At 40.4% G+C, this 21,060-nt stretch overlaps 1 protein-coding gene across 5 annotated transcripts in view; it reads left to right on the forward strand.

Annotated features, from left to right (window-relative positions):
* The window catches only part of PRKG1 (protein kinase cGMP-dependent 1), a 1,361,110-nt gene that overhangs the window by 1,322,193 nt on the left and 17,857 nt on the right, over positions 1 to 21,060 (forward strand). For 4 of the 5 annotated variants that reach the window (XM_020974951.2, XM_020974950.2, XM_020974952.2 and 1 more), the window contains 2 exons: positions 10,861 to 11,000; positions 14,046 to 14,135. In XM_020974951.2, the coding sequence (XP_020830610.1) occupies positions 10,861 to 11,000; positions 14,046 to 14,135 (230 nt within the window). Of the gene's footprint in view, positions 1 to 8,822; positions 9,665 to 10,860; positions 11,001 to 14,045; positions 14,136 to 21,060 lie in introns of those variants that run through there. The other variant, XM_020974953.2, reaches the window with a different exon arrangement.

Here is a 21,060-nt window from a genome sequence, read left to right on the forward strand (position 1 = left end):
CAATCCCCTGTATGTGTAAATAATGCTGGAAAATCATTGTGTGAGTGTACATGTATAAACTATTATCAGAGGGTTTGCTGTCTTGGAGAAAGAGGAGGGAAGGGAGGGAGAAAAATTTGGAACTCAAAATTTTACAGAAAATGAATGTTGAAAACTACCTTTACATGTAATTAGGAAAAAAAATACTATTAAGGGAAAAACTATTTTAAAAATTAAAAAAAAAAAGAAATCATCGTTCCAAGCCAAAGAAAAATAAAGGTTTTCTTTTTACTCTGGAAAGAAATATGAAACCTATAATCATCATGTATGTATATATGCACATAAACAACCTCAAATAATATGTAAATCCTCGTTTAGATATAAACCTATATAGATAGTACTTTATGGTTTACAAAACCACCTGATGAACTCAAGAAAGTCAGCGTTTCCTTCAGCTTTCATAACATGGAAAACCCTGCACACCTCGGGCTTGCCTGAGGCTTCAGTGCTGAAACTCCTTTGGCTGGCCCTATCCCTGGGTAGTAACTGCCCTTATCCTCTACTCTCTTCCACCCCTCGGAGAAGTTCAGGTCCCTCACTCTGCCCTCCCAGGCCTTCCATAATCTTTTCCTGCTTAAACGGGGTTGAACAGGGCAGTCACAAAGCATTGAATCTCTACCTGCCTAACCTCCTCTCGCCGTACACCACACACTCTCTATCGCAGCCAACCTGGGTTACTCAGAGTAACCCAAATATGACTGGGACCATCCCACTACCATATCTTTGCTCAAGCTGCTCCATCATGCCTGAAGCACCATCCCTCTTCCACTTTGCCTGTTGAATTCCTACCAGTTGTTTAAAGTCCATTTCAAATGTCATTTCCTCCAGGAAGCTTTCTCAGATTCCTCTAGTTATCAACAACCTGATTTCCCTTGGGACCTGCCATATCACTTTATTCTGGGCCTCTTTAATGCATTTTTCATATTATATCCTGCATTATGGTTCTCTGTGCTTGTGTCTCATCCACCGACCACACTATAACATCCATGATGGTGATGCCTTTCCTAAGGAATGTAACTCCCCATTTTCGTCACAGGGCTTAGCAAAAAGGAAGTATTTAATAAATACTGAATGGGCCTGTCATTGTAAGGATCAAAGGTGGCAATAGATATGGAGGGAATGGAAAACAAGAATCAAGCCTAGGTCCTGAAAAATTTAATGTCCAAGCTTGACCCCAAAAAAAGATGGGAGAAGGGGCTTCCTCTGGCTTGTTTGCAGAAGTCAAGAGGAGGGGGCAACACTATAGATCATGTCAGACTTTTCAATATATTAGTTAGTTTGGGTGAACTGGTTTTTCTCCTCTTTTTTGTTTTCCATTATATAAAGAATGGCTATCTGTGAGGGAAGGAGAAAGGAACATATTAAGAAAAATAAGTGATATGAAAAAATAAAAGACATGACGTGCATTTTGAAAAATAAACTGAGACTTCAAAACACTCAAAGTGCTAAATAATGTCCTCCTCCTCTTGTTGGATTGTCAGAGATGTGAGCTGTAAAGATCTTCCTTGCTTCCCTTCCCATTTACTCATCACATGATGCTCATTCATCCTGTGGTTTACATTTTAGTTTTAGACCTTGTCTCAACAAAGAGATTCCTGCCAATGTTACTGGTGATGCAGTTATGGAGAACTGAATAGTGTAGATGGTTCTTGCCCACATAAATGAGTGCAGGAACAAGGCTTCCACACCTCCTCTTACTCCTGGAATGCTGGAGAAAGTTTGCATGTCACTCCTCCTTACAGATCTATGAAAAGTATAAGATTCTAGTTCCACAACTGATTGTCTATATCCTTGGCCAATTCACCTGACCTGTCTGGGCCTCAGTTTCTCCCTTTATAAAAGACAAGGTTGGGCCCAATGATCCCTGTATATGTCTGTCAGGGTCATCCTTCCCTCCTGATATGATATCTTTAATTAATCAATCAACCAATTAACTTTTATTAATCCCCAATTATATGTCAGGCACTTTGCTAAGTGTTGGGGGATACAAAAAGAGACAAAACACTCTCTTCTTTAAAGAGCTTGCAATTTAATGGATTGATAGGAAAACTGAGACTGGGATCAATGAGAAGATTACCCATAGTCACACAGCTGGTCAATGTCAGAACCAGGAGCTGATCAGGTCTTCTGTCCCAAGTCCAGCATTCTACCTTCTATCAACCCACACCAGGGGAGGAACACCGTAGCAGGTCATAGATGTGTGAAAGACATGTCTTAACTCTCTTTGTTGACTTAAATTTTGTCTCCATGAGCTGGTTGTGACAAGGGGCCAGTTACATGGCAATCTTATCTTCTTTGAAATGTCCACTATCACCATGTAGGAGACACTGAAATCTACAACCAGGGATGGCAGAGCTTCTGTAAACAAACATTGGTGGCTTGGACTCTTCACATGAATGAGTAGGATAATAGAAGGTCCCCCTGAGAGATCAAGTCAGAGAAAGGGACCTTTTCCTGAGAGAAAGAGCAGGAAAACATGTGGGTGGCATTTTTCAGGAACTTAGTGTCCATAACGGCCCCTCAGACAAAAACCCACTCACCCTTGACACGTTAATTACAAATGTGCGCAGTTTGTTATCCTGGACTTTTAATTTCCTGTATAGATGCCAAGCATGGAATCCTACTCAATAAATTCCTGTTCAACATAAGCCCTTCCCACTTTGTCCCTCATCACAAACTTCTGGTGAACTTTCCCCATACTATTTATAAGGCTGTTAACTTCCAGTGAGGTCCATAAATAGTGAGGATGACGTACATGGGCCACATAAACATCTTTCCTAGTAAAATCATATGCTTTAGAACACACACACACAACACACACACACACACACACACACACTATTGGCCCTTCCTCTCAATGCTGCAGGCCAGCCACTAGGATTAATCTGAGTCTCCTCATATTCCTCAATTCTGTAGAGCTATTAAAGTCCTGGGCCAGTGACAGCTGCTGCTATTTTTGTTTAAATGCTTTGAATGTTTTAAAGAGGAAGGATCATATGGAGGAGAGAGTGCTAAGTTTATAAGTCCACAGGACTTTGGTTCCAGTATCACCTCAGATACTTATTAGCTCTGTGACTCTGGACAAGTGGCTGAACCTCTCTGAACTTCAGTTACTTCATCTTTAATTGATGAAATTGGATTTGATAATATCTAAGATTCCTTTCAATTCTAAAGGCATGACCCAATAAAGGCAAGAATACACAGAACGGGAGAGATTGATGGCAGGATTCCTTTCTGATGATGATGACAGTCAGATCAAAACAATGGCCACTATGTAGAATATAATTTTGGATCTAGAAGACAGCTCAGAGATTGCCTAGGGCAAACGGAGTTTCCTAAAATATGTTTGGTATGTCATGGATCCCTTGGGTGATCTGGTAAAACCTATGGACCCCTTCTTTGAATAATGTTTACAAATGTTTGAAAAATACATAAGGGGTTTCCAAAGGAAAACAAAGGTTAGTGAAAACACAGATGTAATTTTTTTTCCCCATCCAAGTTCACAGATCCCTAAAATTTATCTGCAGATCCCTTGGGGATCTGTGAATACTAGGATAAGACCCCTGATCTAGTCCCATTGCTGCGTCTACATTGAGGTAACTGGGGTTTTGCCCAGGGAACAATCAGTGGGGGAGGAAGGGCACACTTACTTACCATAGTGGCCACTGTCCCTTAATCTCACCTCACAGTCCTCTAATAACCTGTCACCACCCTCATCCTCCCAAACCTCCCAAACAAATTAGACTTTACTCTTGGCCACCACACAGACACCTCTACCTGTTTTAGCCTCAAGTGAAAAGATTCCTCTGTACAGTTCCCTCTAGGCCCAGAGCAGCTAGGTGATTTGCTAAGGATCACATAACCAATTAGTAAGAGAAGCGGACCTGTACGCTTTCTGGCTCCAACCACAGGGCTCTCCCATCTGCACATAAAGACAAAAGAGGAATGATTCAGCCTGTGGTCAGATTCCGCATTTCTCATCATGGTTATATCTCCTTAAGGGCAGGTAGTACATCATATAATCAGAACCATAGAGTCCTGGAGTTGGAACATTCCTCCGGGGAAACTAGTTGAAGCCATACCTGAAGGAGGAACCTCTCTGCAATACATTCAAAAGGTGGATGTCCAGCCTTTGCTCGAAAGTGTCTCGTGAGGGGAGACCCAGGAGCGCCTGCTACTTTGAGAGAAAGGCTGAAAACAGGGCCTGTTTGGATTTCTTTTTTGCATGGGGCAGGGGTTACTTTTCTTCATATATTGCCAGTGCTTAACACAGTCCCTGGCACATAGTAGGTACTTCATAAATGTTTGCTGACTTGACTTTCAACTTGTGCTCCTGATATGCTGGACCTTCTTCACCTTCTCAATGCCCTTCCTGAAATATGTCCCCTAGACTGGAACACACTACCTCAAATGTGATCTCATAAGAGCAAAGAACAAGGACACCATTGCTTTCCCATAGGTGACATTGTAGCTTTGTATCCCTTTTCCTCAGCAAAATGCCACAGTAAGTGCTAAATAAATGTTTGTTAAATGAATGGATCATAGGAGAGACAATGGATTCCATTCTGATTCAATTCAACATGCATTGATAAGCACCTACTGGATGTGAAACCATGTGCTAGCCATTTCAATCCAGATTATTCTTTGAGGTAAACACTGACTCTATGATTCTTTAGCCCTTTCATGAAGAGAACTGAAGAAAGACCAGTCAACGAAGACTAATCTCCTCCCAGTCATGGGCCTCCAATTTTAGCCTCTGTCCATGTTGACCTTGGACTGATGCTGGTCCTTCTTCCCCTTAAGGAAAGCAGAATGGCCTGGCAAGAGAACAGCCCCTTTTTTGGTACTGCCCACATGCAAAGGTATGCTGAAGACACATATCTAAATACAATTAACAGGTGTTCCTCCAAAGTTCTTTCAGCCATTCCTGATGCCATTTCTACTTCTACTTAGGAAGGCATTATTTGGGCACCTGCTAGCCCTGTTTGAACAAATGGCCTGTCAACATCTCTATCTCTGACCCCATTATGCCCCTATAAAAATTAATCCCAAATACCAAAATGGAATTTCAATGTAAAGCAAACCATTACATGAAATGAGGTTGCAGATTCCTATTTTAGATAGATGTTAGAACAGAAATTCTGTTTTTACTAAAGCAGATTTTAATGGAAAGAATACAAATAAATGACCAGACATAGATATCTATGTTTCATTAACACATCAGAGTTCCATTATTCCATCAGTTTGGGAAATCCATCTATTGATGCTGATCTCAACTCATCTCTAAATTAGTCTGGGAGAGTTGCCTGAGGCCCAGGGAGGTTAGGTAACTTACCCATGGCCTCACAGCCAGTGAGGGTGGGAAGTGAAATCTAAGCCTTAGTCTTCATGACTTCAAGTCAGACCTCCTGCCTCTCATGCTGTGATTCCTCTTTTTCACAAAATCAATATGAATAACTTTTTAGGTCATCACTGTTTCTGTTGCCCCTTGATCTGAATTTTGTGACTGATAGAAATTCTGTGGAGTGAGATTGGAGCCCTAGAGTCACGTCTATAATATCTATGAGGTCACATAATCTTATGATTGCCACTCCACTCACTATTATAGCTCACCAAGTCTTCCAGAAGTAGCCTACCACATTTCTATTCTCTACTTATTCCCCTCTGGTACTTATAAACTGTGTGACCTTGGGTAGGTCACTTACCTTTCCAGGATTCATTTTATCTGTGAAATGAAAGGGTGGATTGGGTGGCCCCTGAGGTCCCCCTTCCAACTACTGATCTAGAAGAGTGATCTCATAGTCTGGCAAATAGAGAAAGCATTATGATCATCCTCAGTCCAATTATGGACCATTTGGGATGCTAAACATCTTGATACTTGGAGAAGGGGGACACAAGGTGAGTGTCACTGTGTTTGTGAGATGTCCCCCATATACACACTGGTCTGAACACCATGGCTGGCTGACTTTACTAGCACATTCTGGGCAATCATGGCCCCGGGACTGGAATGGGAGGTCAAGATGGAAGGAGCGATAGGCTAAGTTCATTCCTCTGCAGTTCTAGCTCCTTGGTCCTTTGTCACTTGCTGCCTTGAGTACCAGAGCCATAGACTGTGAAACTCCAACTCCAACTTTTGTTTCCAATAAGAGAAAGAAAAAAATATAAAATATAGTGATTTGGCTTTTTCCTAATTCACCAAATTTTGCCATACATCATTGTAAAATGATCCCATCAAATACCAAGGAGCATCACTGGGAAATGTTTGCCAGTTTGCCATAGAAAGGAGGAAGGCAAGGCATCCCTGAACAGAGAGGAGAGAGAGAGAGAGAGAGAGAGAGAGAGGAGAGAGAGAGAGAGAGAGAGAGAGAGAGAGAGAGAGAGAGAGAGGGAGGGGGAGAGAGAGAGGGAGAGGGAGAGGGAGAGGGAGAGGGAGAGGGAGAGGGAGGGAGGGAGGGAGAGAGAGAGAGAGATTCTCACTGGATTCCCATTTGAGGCTTTGTATGTTGCACCCTTTGGGGGATTCCTTTGGTACATGATAATGAGATTAGGGACTCAGCACAGTGTTGGGGAGAGACTGGAATCACAAAACTAGAAACACCTCAGAAGCCAGTCAGCCCACCTCATTTCTGAGAAGGAAGTGCCACCTCCAAGCCACCCAAAGAGGGCTCATGCAGCCTTCTCTCAAACACTCTCATGGAGTGGAAGCCCACGGCTTTCCAAGGGCACCTGATCTACTTTGGGACAGACAGCACTCCTGAACTTGACTCTGTCTTTTATTCGTTTAACTTCCTTTTGCCCTTTTGGACCGAGCAGAAAAAGTCTGATCAATCCTATGATTTCACATATTCGAAGATGCCTGCGTAATTAGATTCCTTGGTTTTGAGGCCTGATTCCACCACTCAGTTGTGATCTGTGTCACGTCCCTCTTCAGACCTCAGGGTCTCCTTCTGCTACAGGAAGGGGGTGGACTATGATCTCAAAGATCCCTTTGAAATCTCACTTTCTATAATTCTAGAGCCTGGTAATTCAATTAGCTGACTGATGGAGTTAATAGAAGATCTTAAACATCTTAAAGCACTATAGAAATGCCAATTTTTGTTATTATTACTGTGACTGCTACTACTACTGCTACACCACTATAATACTAGTAGTAGTAGTAGTAGTACCACTACTACCACATTACTACCACCACTACTACCACTACTACCACTACCATCACTACTACTACTTTTACTACTACTACTACTACTACTACTACTACTACTACTACTACTACTACTACTACTCCCTTCATTAATCACCTTAAAAGGCTTTACTCACATTCTAACTCTGCAAGTGGAGTCTAACCGGAGGGCTTAGATGAAGTATTACAGATAAAAGGATGTTGAAGAAGTTTCACAATTATCCTTGTTTGAATCAGCAGATCACAGGGACCTTGAGGGCTTGTGACTTGCCTCAGAATTCTGTAGCTGTGTTTCTTTTGGGCTGATGCCTGATACTCCACTCTGGCTTTAAGTTGAGGTAGCCCAAGTCCCTAGCTGATAAGCAAAGGACTACTAGTACAAGTCATTTTTTAAAATCATGCCAGCATTGCCGAGAAGACAATTTTTAGCTAACTGGTGTGGACCATGGCCTTACTGGCTAGCAACGGCACACAGGTCCTTCTGTGCTCTGGCCTCATCAGGCTGTGTGCAAAGCATTGAATTCAGTCCTGGGGGCCACATTTCAGGAAGGAGTTTGATAAGCTGGAGTGCATCCAGGGGAAGATAACAGGATGGATGGGCCTCAAGTCTGCGTCACAGGAGGGTAGATTGAAGTTGGAAAAGACTTTGGCTGGGACTGGGGTCAGGATGGTCCTTAAGAGCTGTTTTCACTTATTTGAATGATTGAATGCTGGAAGAGGGATTAGACTTATTTTGTTTGACTCCAGAGGAGAAGCACAAGGTGAAAGGGCCCAATGTAGGCTCAATTAAAGAAAAACTTCCAAACAGTTCAAGCTGTTCCAGAGTGGAGCAGACTGCCTCAGGAGGTGATGGACTTCCTGTGCCTCCAGTGCTCAGCAAGTGCCAGGCACAGAATAAGCGCTTCAGAACTGTTTCTTGACCAAGTCTTCACTGGGGGTCTTTGAATAGTGGTCAGATAATGGATTTATTGGACATGTTGTTAAGGACATTTTTGTCCTCAAGCAAGGTCTCTTCTAGCTCAGAGATCCTCACCAAAGAGCCTGGCTTGACTGGCTCTCTGCTCTGAAACTTGTGTGCTGGGCTTGGAGCCATCCTCCCAGAGATCCATCTTGACCCCTTCCATGGCGTCTTTTTTTGCATTCCTCTATGTTTTCATTATAAATGCTTCTATGTGCCTGGTTTCAAAGAACTTCCCTCTTCCTAACATCTTGACCTGTTGCTTTCAAGAGTGGGTTAGCCAGAGATCAGAGAAGCTTTCGGCCGGGAAACGCATTTTGAAATGTCATCTTAATCAGGAAGTGTTCCTCCCTCCCTCCTGACAGGCAGGCAGGTTCGCAGAGGCTGCCAAGGAACTGAGATCCATTAGGCTGAAGTGCCCTAGGGTCCATCTAAGCCACAGATCCTATTAACGTACTTCCATTCTGAACCCAGGCTGCCCCTATGTTCCTGGAAATGGCCTTAGGAACGTTGGAACTGTCCCTGAAGTGGAAGCAAGAAATAAAATGTGACAACCGAGTCAGGGAGATGGATTTCACTTGTTAATCAGGAAGTTTTGAAATATTCCTGAGGCTGCCTGAGGTTGGTGCTCGACTGCACTCAGAAAGACCAGGCGTCCATCTTGAACACAGCCAGAGTCCGGCCGTGCTCGGTCCCAGTCAAGCTTTATCCTTTTCACTACAGTTAAAGAGAGACATGAACCAACTGGGAAGCTAATGGGTGCCCATCATCCTCCAGAAGACAGAGCTGGTGCCCTGGGATGCTCTGCTGAAAGAGTTGGTGGTTTAGAATGGAAAAGGGAAGACTTCGAGAGAAGATCATTGCTGCTGGTGACATTGGGCAAAGAGGCCAGACTGGTTCTGTTTGGCTCCCGGAGGGCAGGAATAGAAACACCAGGTAGAAGGTACAGAGACTCAGTTTTACAGAAAGGAAGTGATGACGAGCTAAGCAAATAAAGAGTCTTGAAAAGAAAGGCAGGGGAGCATCATGGAACTGCCGCTGCAGCTGGGTGCAGTGCCTCCCTGTGCTTCTCTGGCTAAGTGACCGTCTCTGAGGTCCAGTTTTCTCATCCATAAAAGGGGGAGAGTTATGCTCACACCATGGAGCTTGCAAATCCATAGTGATAAAAGTGCTTGGTCAAAGTTAAAGTCCTGGATAAATGTGAGTTATCGTCATGAGAAGAGGAATGGATGTTAGACATAAATGCTTTGGGCAGCTATTCCACAGGAGGAGAAATGACATCAGCTTCTGCACCACTTCCGGTGGAAAACCTTTGCTGGTACCTTTGGTAGATTCGACACTCTTCCTCCTCCTCAAATGATCACATGTGTGTGTGTTTTCCTGAAGACTTGGTATCTCTTCAGTAGACTGGAAACACACTGAGGGCAGAGTCTGGCTTTCAGTTTTTCTTTGTAGCCCCAACTTCTTTCCAAGAGTTGCAGATGGTGAGTGTTTAATAAATGTTTGCTACATTGGATTGAATTGATCTTGGATATGCCCACATCTCTAGACACAATTTCAGAAATGAATTGAGATCAGATCAGCTGATTTGAAGAACTGCTTGTTTTATTTTCATACTCACAGAGGAATGTATCATTTTTTATTCCACTTTTTTTTTCAATCATCACATGAAATACATTGAAATGACAGCCTGGGATCATGTCTAGAAGACTAGAAGTAGAGTCAGAAAAAGCTGGGTTCTAATCTCATCTTTAGATATTTATGGTTTGAGTGACTCTGACTCAGTTTCCTCATCTGTAAATATCATATCAAGATCATGTATTTAGAGCTGGAAGAAATCTTAGAGGCTATTCAGTTAAACATCTTTATTTTGCAGATGAGGAAATTGAGACTAAGAGACTTGTTCAGTCACCCAGCTAATAAACGTCTGAGTGAGATTTGCACCCAGATTTTCCAAACTCTCCATCCAGTACTTCCATGACACCTACCTCATGAAGTTATTGTGAAGCTGAAATGAGAAAATGTTTGTCAAAAGTTTCAAAAACCTCAAAATGCTATATAAATATGAGCTTTAGCTGTTATACTGAATGAATTATTAGGAGCTGTACATCAAACATCAAAAAAAAAACACCAATGAATTTTCTTAATCACTCTATATTTTACTTCACAGTTTTTCAATCCCTCCCTCAACATCATCAGATTCTTCAACCATTTTCTTTCTCATTCACTTTCCCTCTAATGATCCTAGTGTTTCCTTCACCCTTCTACTCATTCCACTTCTTTCCCTTTGTATTATATCATGAAGATCTCTGCAGGCTTGTTGGCTGTCCTCCTACTCATTGATCTTAATTATAGAATGGTATTCCTTTGCATTAAGATACCATGATTTGATGTCGTTGGTGGTAGTGGTTATAAGGGTAAGAACCAATGAGTTCAGTACATCTCTGAGTTGATCTGACTAATTATTTTAACTTTAGCAATGATGTGAGAAAGAAGCTTAACGCCTGGTTTGTAAGACAGTCTATTGCATGCCATCTTTTCTTTTTAACTATTATTTTGGGTGATAGTGATAGATGGTTGGCCTCCTTGGGCTCCCATAAAATGGGAACTATGTTACATGGTAGATAATCACCCAGAAACTTTGTATCACTCACTAATGCATGATCTTTCTTTATTCTAGGTCCAGTTGAAAAGTGAAGAATCGAAAACATTTGCCATGAAAATTCTCAAGAAGCGCCACATTGTAGACACAAGACAACAGGAGCACATCCGTTCTGAGAAGCAGATTATGCAGGGGGCTCATTCAGATTTCATTGTCAGGTAGGGCTTGGTGTGGCAGATTTCAAACCTATAGGAGGAATGGTGAGGTGGGATAAAAAGCATAGTTGGGGGCAAATTCCTTCTGTTTTATTAAAAAAAAAAGTACTTGCCCATGTCAATGTCTCAATGCAGACCCCAGTTAGAAATTTTCTGTGTGTACAGAACAGTTAGGCTAATTCTAACGTTAAGGTGTTTTTGATTTTTTAATCCATAAAATCCTGATTTTGCATAAGCTTTACTGACATCAGAAAGAAATAACACACACACACACACACACACACACACACACACACAATTTCAAAAACAAAAACAAAAACAAAAAACCTTTCCCAAACAAGGGAAAAGTTTTCAGCATAGATAAGTTATATATTCAATGAGTTTCCTTAGCTCATGCCATACCTTCCTTCCAAATCTCTTTCTGCTCCATTCAGTTTCTCTCCTAAAAAGGAAAAAGAATCTTATTCCTTTTATGAAACTTACTAAAGTCCTTTCCTGAGTCTTCATTGCAGTATGAAAATGACTTGATGAGCATCTCAAAGGCAAGCTGTAATCAGAGCTGTAACTAGGGTGAGATGACTGGGACTTTGTCCTTGGGTAATAAAATTTAGGGCCATCTTAACAGCACTTTCAAGCTTTTAGAAAAAGGAGAAATAATGACACTTAGTACCTAGTAAGCACCTTAATATGTAGTTAAAATATTGGAGGCTACCACATGATGATTTCCTCAACCAGACTGTTGGCCATACCCCAAAGAAGCTCTTCCCCATTCCAATCCACCTTTATTCCTCCCCATGATTTTCCCAGAATCCTCTTGTGGCATCCTACAGCCTTTGACACCACCCTTCAAAAATTAATGTAGGGCACCATTTTGTGCCATTTGCTCAGGTTCAGAAAGTGCTGCTTATAGTTCCGGCTCTGGAATGTCCAACCAAACTGGAAGGAACTCAAGTGTAGGACCAGTAACAGATAATGTGTCTTTCGTCTGAGAAGCAGATGAGCTAAATTTGGAATGGCTTCTCAACAGGTTGGCCACAAAGTGACTTTTTTTTAGCTACAGCAGACCATTGACTTCATTTTCGAAGGTTATAATCTGTAGGTGGAGGGAATGGGCACATACATGAACTCATGGACACTTAAAGTATTACAGAGTCATCTGTTTGTGGAATTAGGATTTTTTTTTGGGGGGGAGGGCTAGGCAATGGGGTTAAGTGACTTGCCCAGGGTCACATAGCTACTAAGTGTCAAGTATCTGAGGCCAGATTTGCACTCAGGTCCTCCTGACTCCAGGGCTGGTGTTCTATTCATTGTGCCACTTAGCTGCCCCTGGAATTAAGGTTCTTAACCCTATCTAGTACTGCCCAAAGTTGCCTAGCCAAGTTCCACATAAAGGAAAAAGTGTTAATTATTAAAATATCTGGTTTTTCCTAAGAGATTTTAAGAACTTTGTTTCAAAACTTTGTAAAAGCTCCTGTGTGATGTCAGAGAACCAAAGGTGAGGCCTAAGACAACAAAGGACTGGGTTATTCTGGCCCTGTCAAACTGATACTTCTGCAGATGGACCAGGGCCTGTCCTCACACAAATGAGATAGAATTGATATACATAGAACACATTATATGATTCCACTCTGCATTCAAGGATGTGGCAGTAGGAGGAGCTCATTCTGCTTGGGCACAAGAGACAGAAGGACATTTCTAAAGAGAAGGAGATCATGAAATGATTAGAGATTCTGCTATAGATACAAATGATGTCGATGGATGTAACGCACAGATGGTAGAAATAGCATGACTTCAGAAATGGAAAACGTGGCACAGGGCACAGAGGAGCAGGAAGACCTGAGTTCTAATCCTGCCTGAGAAATTTACCAACTGTGGGAATTGAGGCAAATCACTCATTCTTTCTTGGCCTCAGTTTCTTCATCTGTAAAATGGGGGTAATAATAGTATTTACTTCACAGAATTGTTGTGAGGATCAAATGAGATAGTACTTGTCAAATCTTTGTAAACTTCTATAAAGCTCATCAGAAAAGTGATCTAGTAGTATTATTATTATTAATTTAGTTATTGATTTATCAGTTTAGTTATTTGTTAGTTCAGTTATGATTAGTTTATTATTGGTTATTTATTAGTTTAGTTATTGTTAGTTTATTATTTGGTTTATTGCACATATGAAGATACATAAATATAGCTAACTACATAGTATAAATATGTATATCTATATATTTAGTATATGTATATGCTTTATAAGTATATAGTATATAAACATACACATACTCTATATTATATATAGGATATATATACATGTACTGTAAGTATATATACTATATATAAATATACATATACTATATACTATATATATATACTATGTACTATATTATAAGTATATATACTATGTATAAATATATACTATATATGACATATATATACTATATACTGTACTGTATGTATATATACTATATAACTATATGCATACTATATACTATATATAAATGTATACTATATATAAGATATATGCTATATATATTATATATAATATATACTGTGCTACAAACATATTTATACTATATATAACTATACACGTAATATATGTTATATATATACTATATATAGGATATAATATATACTATGTACTGTACTATAAGTATATATACTAGATGTAAATATATACTATATGTAATATACTATATACTGTACTGTAAGTATATGTACTATACATAAATATACACATACTATAATATAAATATACCTGTACATATATATACACGCACACACAGAAATCTATGTGGAACAACAGAATGGTTTGCCCAGTCCTGTGCTTGGAGAAGGGGTCCAAGTTGTAGCAGAGTAAACCCAAGTACTTCTGTCTGGATCAGCATCATTGTTCTTATTCAAGGACATGCTTGTTACCACTGCCTTTTCCCCACCCTTATTTTCAAGAATTCCATATCAAATAAAAAAATGTAACCCAAACACTTGAGAACTACTATCAAATTATTTTAGAAGGAAATCATTTGGATAACCCTATGTTTTTTTGTTTGTGATTCACAGACTATATCGAACCTTCAAAGACAGCAAATACTTGTATATGTTAATGGAAGCCTGCCTAGGTGGAGAGCTTTGGACGATTCTCAGGGACAGGTAGGGGATTGAGTCCAAAAGAAAGTAATATTTGTAACGTTCTTCCATGAGTGTGTTGCTGTTTCGCATTATACAATTTCCTATATCAGGTAGAGAAGCAAGAACAAAATCCAATGAGACATTTTGCCATAGATGCCCGCTTGTTGGACTGCAGACATGGACTTCAATCTAGCTCAAACATGGGTTTGGGTCTTTGCTATGAACTTGCTGCATCTCTGGAGAATTCAGCATTCTGGGAGCAAAAGGCTCTCTCATTGCACTGTGGGGGAATGAGAGCTGACATTTCCACTGTGCTTCAGAGCTTACAAAGCACTTTACCAATGTAATTATTTCAGCAGCTCTCACCAGCCCTAGGGGGTAAGTTACATCCCAATTTTGCTCACATTTTGTACAGAAGGAAGCCAAAACTAAAGGTAGTGCAATAAGTTGGCCACTGTCCCACAAGAACCAAGTGTCAGAGGGGAGATTGGAACCCAGACCTTCTTGGGGTGCTTGGCAGCACCAAGCTTTCCTATCTCCATGGTCTAGGACAGAGCTAGATTTAAAGTAGAGGTTAACTCAGAGTTTTTGCCTAAGCCTGGCCTAATTGCAAGTTCTTGCTTCCTTTTTACCCCTACCACCATGGCTTTCTCTACTTAGACATTTGTGTTTGTAAATTCTTTCCACTTTTCCTTAAACTTTTCCTAGAAAAGTTTAGCCAGCAGGCCAGCAGGTTTCATCTCCACTGTTAGTGGTTTTTCTTCAGTCTGTTTTATTGATGGTTTTTGTTTTTATGTAATAATCATTTCCACATTTCTCCCACGTGCTCAACCCTGCCTTGTCCAAAAGAAAATGTTAAGCAAAAACAATTGATACAGTGACTACAAGTAGCAGCAAATGCAACATTCTAAATCAGAGGTCTTCTAGAGTCTGCTCAAATGGGTGAATGGAGAGCCACTTGTTAAACTGACAGTGTGAGCATTTACATCTTGGAAATAGGTAGCCAGAGCTTAAGTTATTGTTTTATGGGTGGTCTAGACTTAGGAAAGTGACAGAGAAAATGTTAACAATACAAATGAAACCAAAGAGTTTATTGTGGTTACACCCTCCCCACCCCAGCCACCACCAGAGAGCCAGTTGTTGAATATTTACTGGCACACTCCTGAACTACATGATCTCTGAAGTCACTTTAAAACTCTAAGTCCTGTGATCCTAAGCAGGTGTCTTCCACTCACTGCCCACCCAAATTCTTCTCCTTAGGTTCCTTCCATATTTTAACACCAGAAGCCCATGTCATTTCCTTCCTTGCTTGAGCTCTCAGAGTCTTCAGAATTTCACTCCCTCATCCTGACACCTAAATACCCCAAGCTAAACATAGCATTCCTATGGAGGCATCCTTGGTTTGGGAATTTATCATCTCCCTCTTAGAAATTCAAAACAATGGGAATGGTCTTTTGGACCCTGGGGCATTACAAAGTCAAACCAAACTTGTATCTGCTAGCTAACACACAAAGCTCTATTCACTATCCAGCCTTCACAGAGTTTTCTACTGTTTGCCTATGGAGATCCATGTATTAGATCATTAAGTCGGTCAGTTAATTGCATGCCTACAACTGTGTGAGGTCCCATGCTTGGCACTAGGAGTAAAAGTGATTGAGTCCTTGGACCTCAAGTTCATTTATCTCACTTCTGTCTCTCTTACACACATACTCCTACCTATATATACATATATGTATGCAGATATACATATATGCATACATATGTATTTGCATATGTATATATACGTGTGCGTGTGTGTGTGTGTGCGCGTGTATTTTTCCTTCCCTTGGACACCACTTAGAACTTGGAATTGCCTATCTCCTATTGCATCAAAGCTTCATAGAATTCTAGATCTGGGGCTAGAAGGAATTTTAGAGACTGTCATGTTCAACCCCTTCATTTTACAGAGGAGGAGACCAAGACTCAGAAAAGATAAGTAACCAGACTGGTGTCACAAAACTTTTAAGTGTCAGAGGCAGGATTTGAACTCAGGTCTTCCTGATTCCAGGTCCAGCCCTCTGGCCACTGTATCAGGCTGCCTCTAATGGACTCACCCTGCTGGAGTTTTAGCCCTTTATTGGGCCATGAGCTCCCATCTCGTCTGCTTTCTCCCCCAGCCAAGCAGAACCCTCCAGACGCAGGAGGTCCTGAACATTTTTTTTTCAGCTGATTGGTTTTGCTGGCTCATTTTACCCCCAAGGCAAAAATGTAAAATGGCTTCTTCAGCCAAATATTATGACATGCCAGGGAGAGCAGGTGCATGTTTTTAGTGCCTTGTTCTCCTTCCCTCCTACTCCCAGCCTCAGCTTTGCCTGCCCTCAGTGTGGACGTCGCTGGTCCTTGTTACAGCTCTGATCACTGTTATTCACCGAGGGCCATTAAGTACAGTGTTTGGAATGCCTGACTCTGCTGATAACTTATTATGTGGCCTGGGGCATATCATCTCTCTCTTTCCTCAACTATAAAGTGAAGGTGTTGAATTAGCCGATTCCTCATGCCACTTCTCATGCTAACAATTCTATGAGGCTTCCAGTGAATGTTTCTGGTTTCCTTCATTTCCAGCCACTGAGCCTCTGTATATTGGCATAAGGAAGCACAGCTAACACAGGGTTTATGGTCTGGATTTGGTACATGAACCTTTTACTAGTGAAGTCGTGTTTTGGAGGATGTGAGTTGACTTACGATGTATCTAAATTCATAGAATTTAACAAAATAAATTTATCAGGTGCTTACTCTGTACGAGAGAGACAGAGCGAAGATACAGAAGATGAAATTTAATTAAACTGAGATGTGTTATAGAGGGAAAAGCTCTGAATTTCAAGGATTTGAATTCAAATTCTGGCTGTGTGACTTAGGGCAGATTCTCACAGCTGCCTCATCAGTAAAACAACGGGAATGGACCATCACAAAATCTGAGTGGTAGGGGAGTAGCTCAGAACTCAAGCCCAACATGAACCTCCCCAGGGAGCCCCTCCCTCACATCCCCACCAAGTTGTCAGCCATTGCTTTCAAGGTGCTGAAATTCTAGCCAGGGGGATAAGACACACCAACCCTGACCTTTGACACTGGCTATGTAACTATGGACAAGTCACTTAATGTCTTTCGGCCTTGATGTCCTTATCTGTAAAATGGGAATGATAACATCTATAGTACCTACCACACAAAGTGGTTGTGAGGCTCAAATGAAAGAATGTTTGTAAAGGACTCTTTGAATATCACAACCCTTCAGATATGCCAGTTACTGTTATCATGGTGGCTAATAATAAAAGTACAGTGGAGATAGGTGCACTGGCTTCTTTTTCTGAAAACATTTTGATTTAGCTAAATTTTTTTTAATCAGTTTGATTCACATGTTAAATAAATGGATTCACACTCAAGAATGTGTGTTATTTGGATATAATGAATTTGTTTTTTCTTTTTTTTCCCTTTTTTTAAAGTATTCACTTGCCTAGAATTTCTTTAATATCAGTATTAAAGATTTTATGTTAATTGTCTTGAAAAAGACAATATAGAGAATTATTGTTGCATAAGTAGATAGAAGAACAATCAGGGAATCAGGAAGACCTGGGTTCAAGTCCTGTCCCTGACTCTCAGAATGAAAGTTACCCAGTAGTTGCTGAACTCTTTTAATAGAGGGAGTTTCCATAATGGGAGTTCTCTACAACAAACTCACAGGTCCAGACCTGAGGAGGGGTGGGGGAAGGGAGAAAGAATATTAAGTAATCAATTCATGAATTGACATTTTGGACCCAGTCCTCACCTCCCATTAAAAGAAAGACATGTTTTCTGACAAGTTCTTTCTAGTGCATTTGTAAAGCCACAGCCAAATTTAATTGGCTCCTGCCCTTGCATTCATCTGTGCAGTGGGTAGGAGATTATTTGGATCCAGTTGTTGGATGACCTCAGATAAGATCTGACATTGTCACTTTTTGAAAGGAAATGGTTCTCTTTTCAAAATGGGCTTTCACCTCTTTGACTTTCTTACTGAAAACAAATTTGTCCTACGAAGGAAATCACTCAGTCGCTCTTTGTTGACCATCCATTGTTGACAATCAAAGAAAAAAGTCACCATGCCCATGTTCCTGTTGGAGTTCTTTCACATTTGTTCCATCCTCCAATTTCTGAAATCTGCTTATGTCGATCACACTTGAAAAGATTGACCATTCTGGTGGACAAGAGGGTAATTACATTTCCTTGTCTGGTCTAATTTAACACTGGTGTCTACTGCCATCTAGCTACAGAAAGAATCTTTTTTCGTTGAAGTGATCTGAGCTTCTCTATTAATTTGTGTCACGGAGAAAACCTCACTGTCAAGTGTAGCTAGCATTTAAAAGAGCTACAGAATACATAATGTATTTGTTCTAGCCACTTTCTAAATTGTTAATAAAAACAGAAACAAAAGTGCTTTAAAGCAATTTGGAGATTGTCACTTCCACTGTTGATGGTAATTTTTCATTTTCATCCTGTTCTAAGTAACTCTGACATATCTTAATGTGATGACTTCAATAAATTGGATTCAAATTCCAAAACTTATCTAAAATGGGTATTTTGTGATGAAAGTGATATTACTGATTTTTTTGTAATGATCTCTTTCTCCACAACTTGGAAGGTCTCTCAGGTGAACCTTATACTTTACACCATGATAACTTCCTGAGGCAACACAGCTTCTCATTAAAACTCATGATCAAAGTTACCTGAGAGTCATTGCTCCCCAATTAATTGACTTCCTATTTCCAGAGGACTTGGTTGTTGTCAAAAGGTATACATGAAACCAAATGTAAGCTCTTGAGGATAGGCATTATTTGATTTTTGTCTTTTATCCTAATCATTGATTGATAAAATATGGAGTCTTTCTCATACAATTTTCATAAAATAGATGAATATGTTTCAATATGGAAGAGTGGGAAAGGGCATAGTAAGTAAAGTCAAAGGACCTGCGTTTGGAATCTTGGCTCTGCTCCATACCAATTGTGTGACTTTGGATTTGGCGATTCTTTTGGCTTCAGTTTCCCGTTCTGTAAAAGGAGAGGGTTAGAGCAGATGTAAATCTAAGAGCCCTTCCAATTCTACCATTCAATGATTCAAACAAACATTCAGTCTTCTCCATACAATCCATCAGCAAGCTGGTATTAGGAGAATATTATATGCCAGGCATGGATGGGGGATACAAATACGAAAATGAAAATGTCCCTGGTAGATGCTATTATTTCCCCCATTTTGTGGATGAGAAAACTAAGGTAGGTAGTGATTAAGTGATTTGCCCTTGGTCACACAGCTAATAAGTGTCTGAGGCTGGATTTCAACTCAGGTCTACGTACATAAATATACATGTATATATATATATATATACATGTGTGTGTGTATTATGACAAACACAAGATAATTTTGGTAATAAATAGTAAATACAAAGGCCTTGGTAAACTAGATAATATGGAGTCACAGGACCTAGGTTGGAGTCCCAGCATAGGACCTCTGGTTAGCCATGTTTCCTGTCTAAACCTTTGGTTTCTCGTTGATAAAATATAAATGACATGACCACCGGCTCCCTTTTCTCACTCTATTATATAATATGAGTAGCATCAGACTTGGGTTATCCAATGTGGTTTTGCATTTGAAATACTTCAACAAATTTACAATTTTTTCAAGTGTCATTCACTTTTTTCCCAACTCCTTCCATCCACTAGAAAAGGAAGAGAAAAAGGAAAAAAGGGAAAGAAGAAAGGAAGGAAGGAAGGAAGGAAGGAAGGAAGGAAGGAAGGAAGGAAGGAAGGAAGGAAGGAAGGAAGGAACAAAGATAAGATGAAAAAGAGGGAGGGAAGAAGGAAAGGAAAAAGTGAGGGAGAACAATATTTTATTTTAATATCACATGGAAGTAAAAAAAATGTTCAAAAATCTATGGGAAACAAAATCTCAAAACCAAAGCTTCTTCTTGCTAGTCTCTTTAAAATTGAAGTTCTGTCACAAACCTAGCTGGCAGATAAGCCTCGAAGCATGATTCTCCCACACGCCATGATTGTCATTGTCCCTTTTTGGATGGCTAGTCGGTTAGTGGAAGGGAGTTGTTAGGTACCTGAAATTAAGAAGTTTAAGAACACTTCACTTCAAATCCTACCCCAGACACTTAGTAGCTGTAAGAACTTGGTCAAGCAATTTAAAAAAAAAAAATCTCTATTTGCCTCAGTTTCCTCATCTGCAAAATGGGGATTACATTAACATCTGCCTCCCAAGGTTGTTGTGAAGAGGAAATGAGATAATACTTGTAAAGCACTTAGTGCAATGCCTGGCACATAGTAGGCACTATATAAATTCTAAGTGTTATTATGATTATCATTATGATTATTAGCATTAAAATACACTCTAGGCCTTTCTGGAATTTAGCCTTCAAGAATATTGGTCATTTTTTTAGACAAATCATTGTGTTGTGTTCTCAGCTGCTTCTTAGAAGCTGTCTTGGAGTGTGCTCCTGTGACGTGGTATTCACTCCAGAGAATACTTCAGCTGGTGATGGTAGCATTGCTGCTTCAGAGCTGGAGGGAAGCAGGGAAGTCCTAGCAGTGACTGGATGCTGAGTTCAGGCTTTGAATCTTCCCCCTTTCCTTTATCAGTTCTGGTCATCCTCTCTCCGTTTCTTACTCTCTAAAATATGAGACTCAGTAAGACCTGGAGTACCTAACACACACAGTGGTGAGCATTAATCGATCAACAAGCATTTAAAAAGCACCTACTATGTGCCGTCCTCTACAGTTCCTGCCCTTAAGTAAACAAGTCAAATCCACAAATATGTATGTTCCAGGCCCTGGGCTAAGTGCCAGGCACATAAAGAATGGCAGGAAAGAGGCCCCTGCTCTCAAGAATCTCCCCGTCTAACGGAGGAGGCAATGTGTCTTATAAGCCTATGCCTTCTAAG

The sequence above is a fragment of the Phascolarctos cinereus genome, unplaced genomic scaffold (genome assembly GCF_003287225.1).
Source record: "Phascolarctos cinereus isolate Bilbo 61053 unplaced genomic scaffold, phaCin_HiC Scaffold_3;HRSCAF=262, whole genome shotgun sequence".
NCBI lineage: Eukaryota > Metazoa > Chordata > Mammalia > Diprotodontia > Phascolarctidae > Phascolarctos > Phascolarctos cinereus.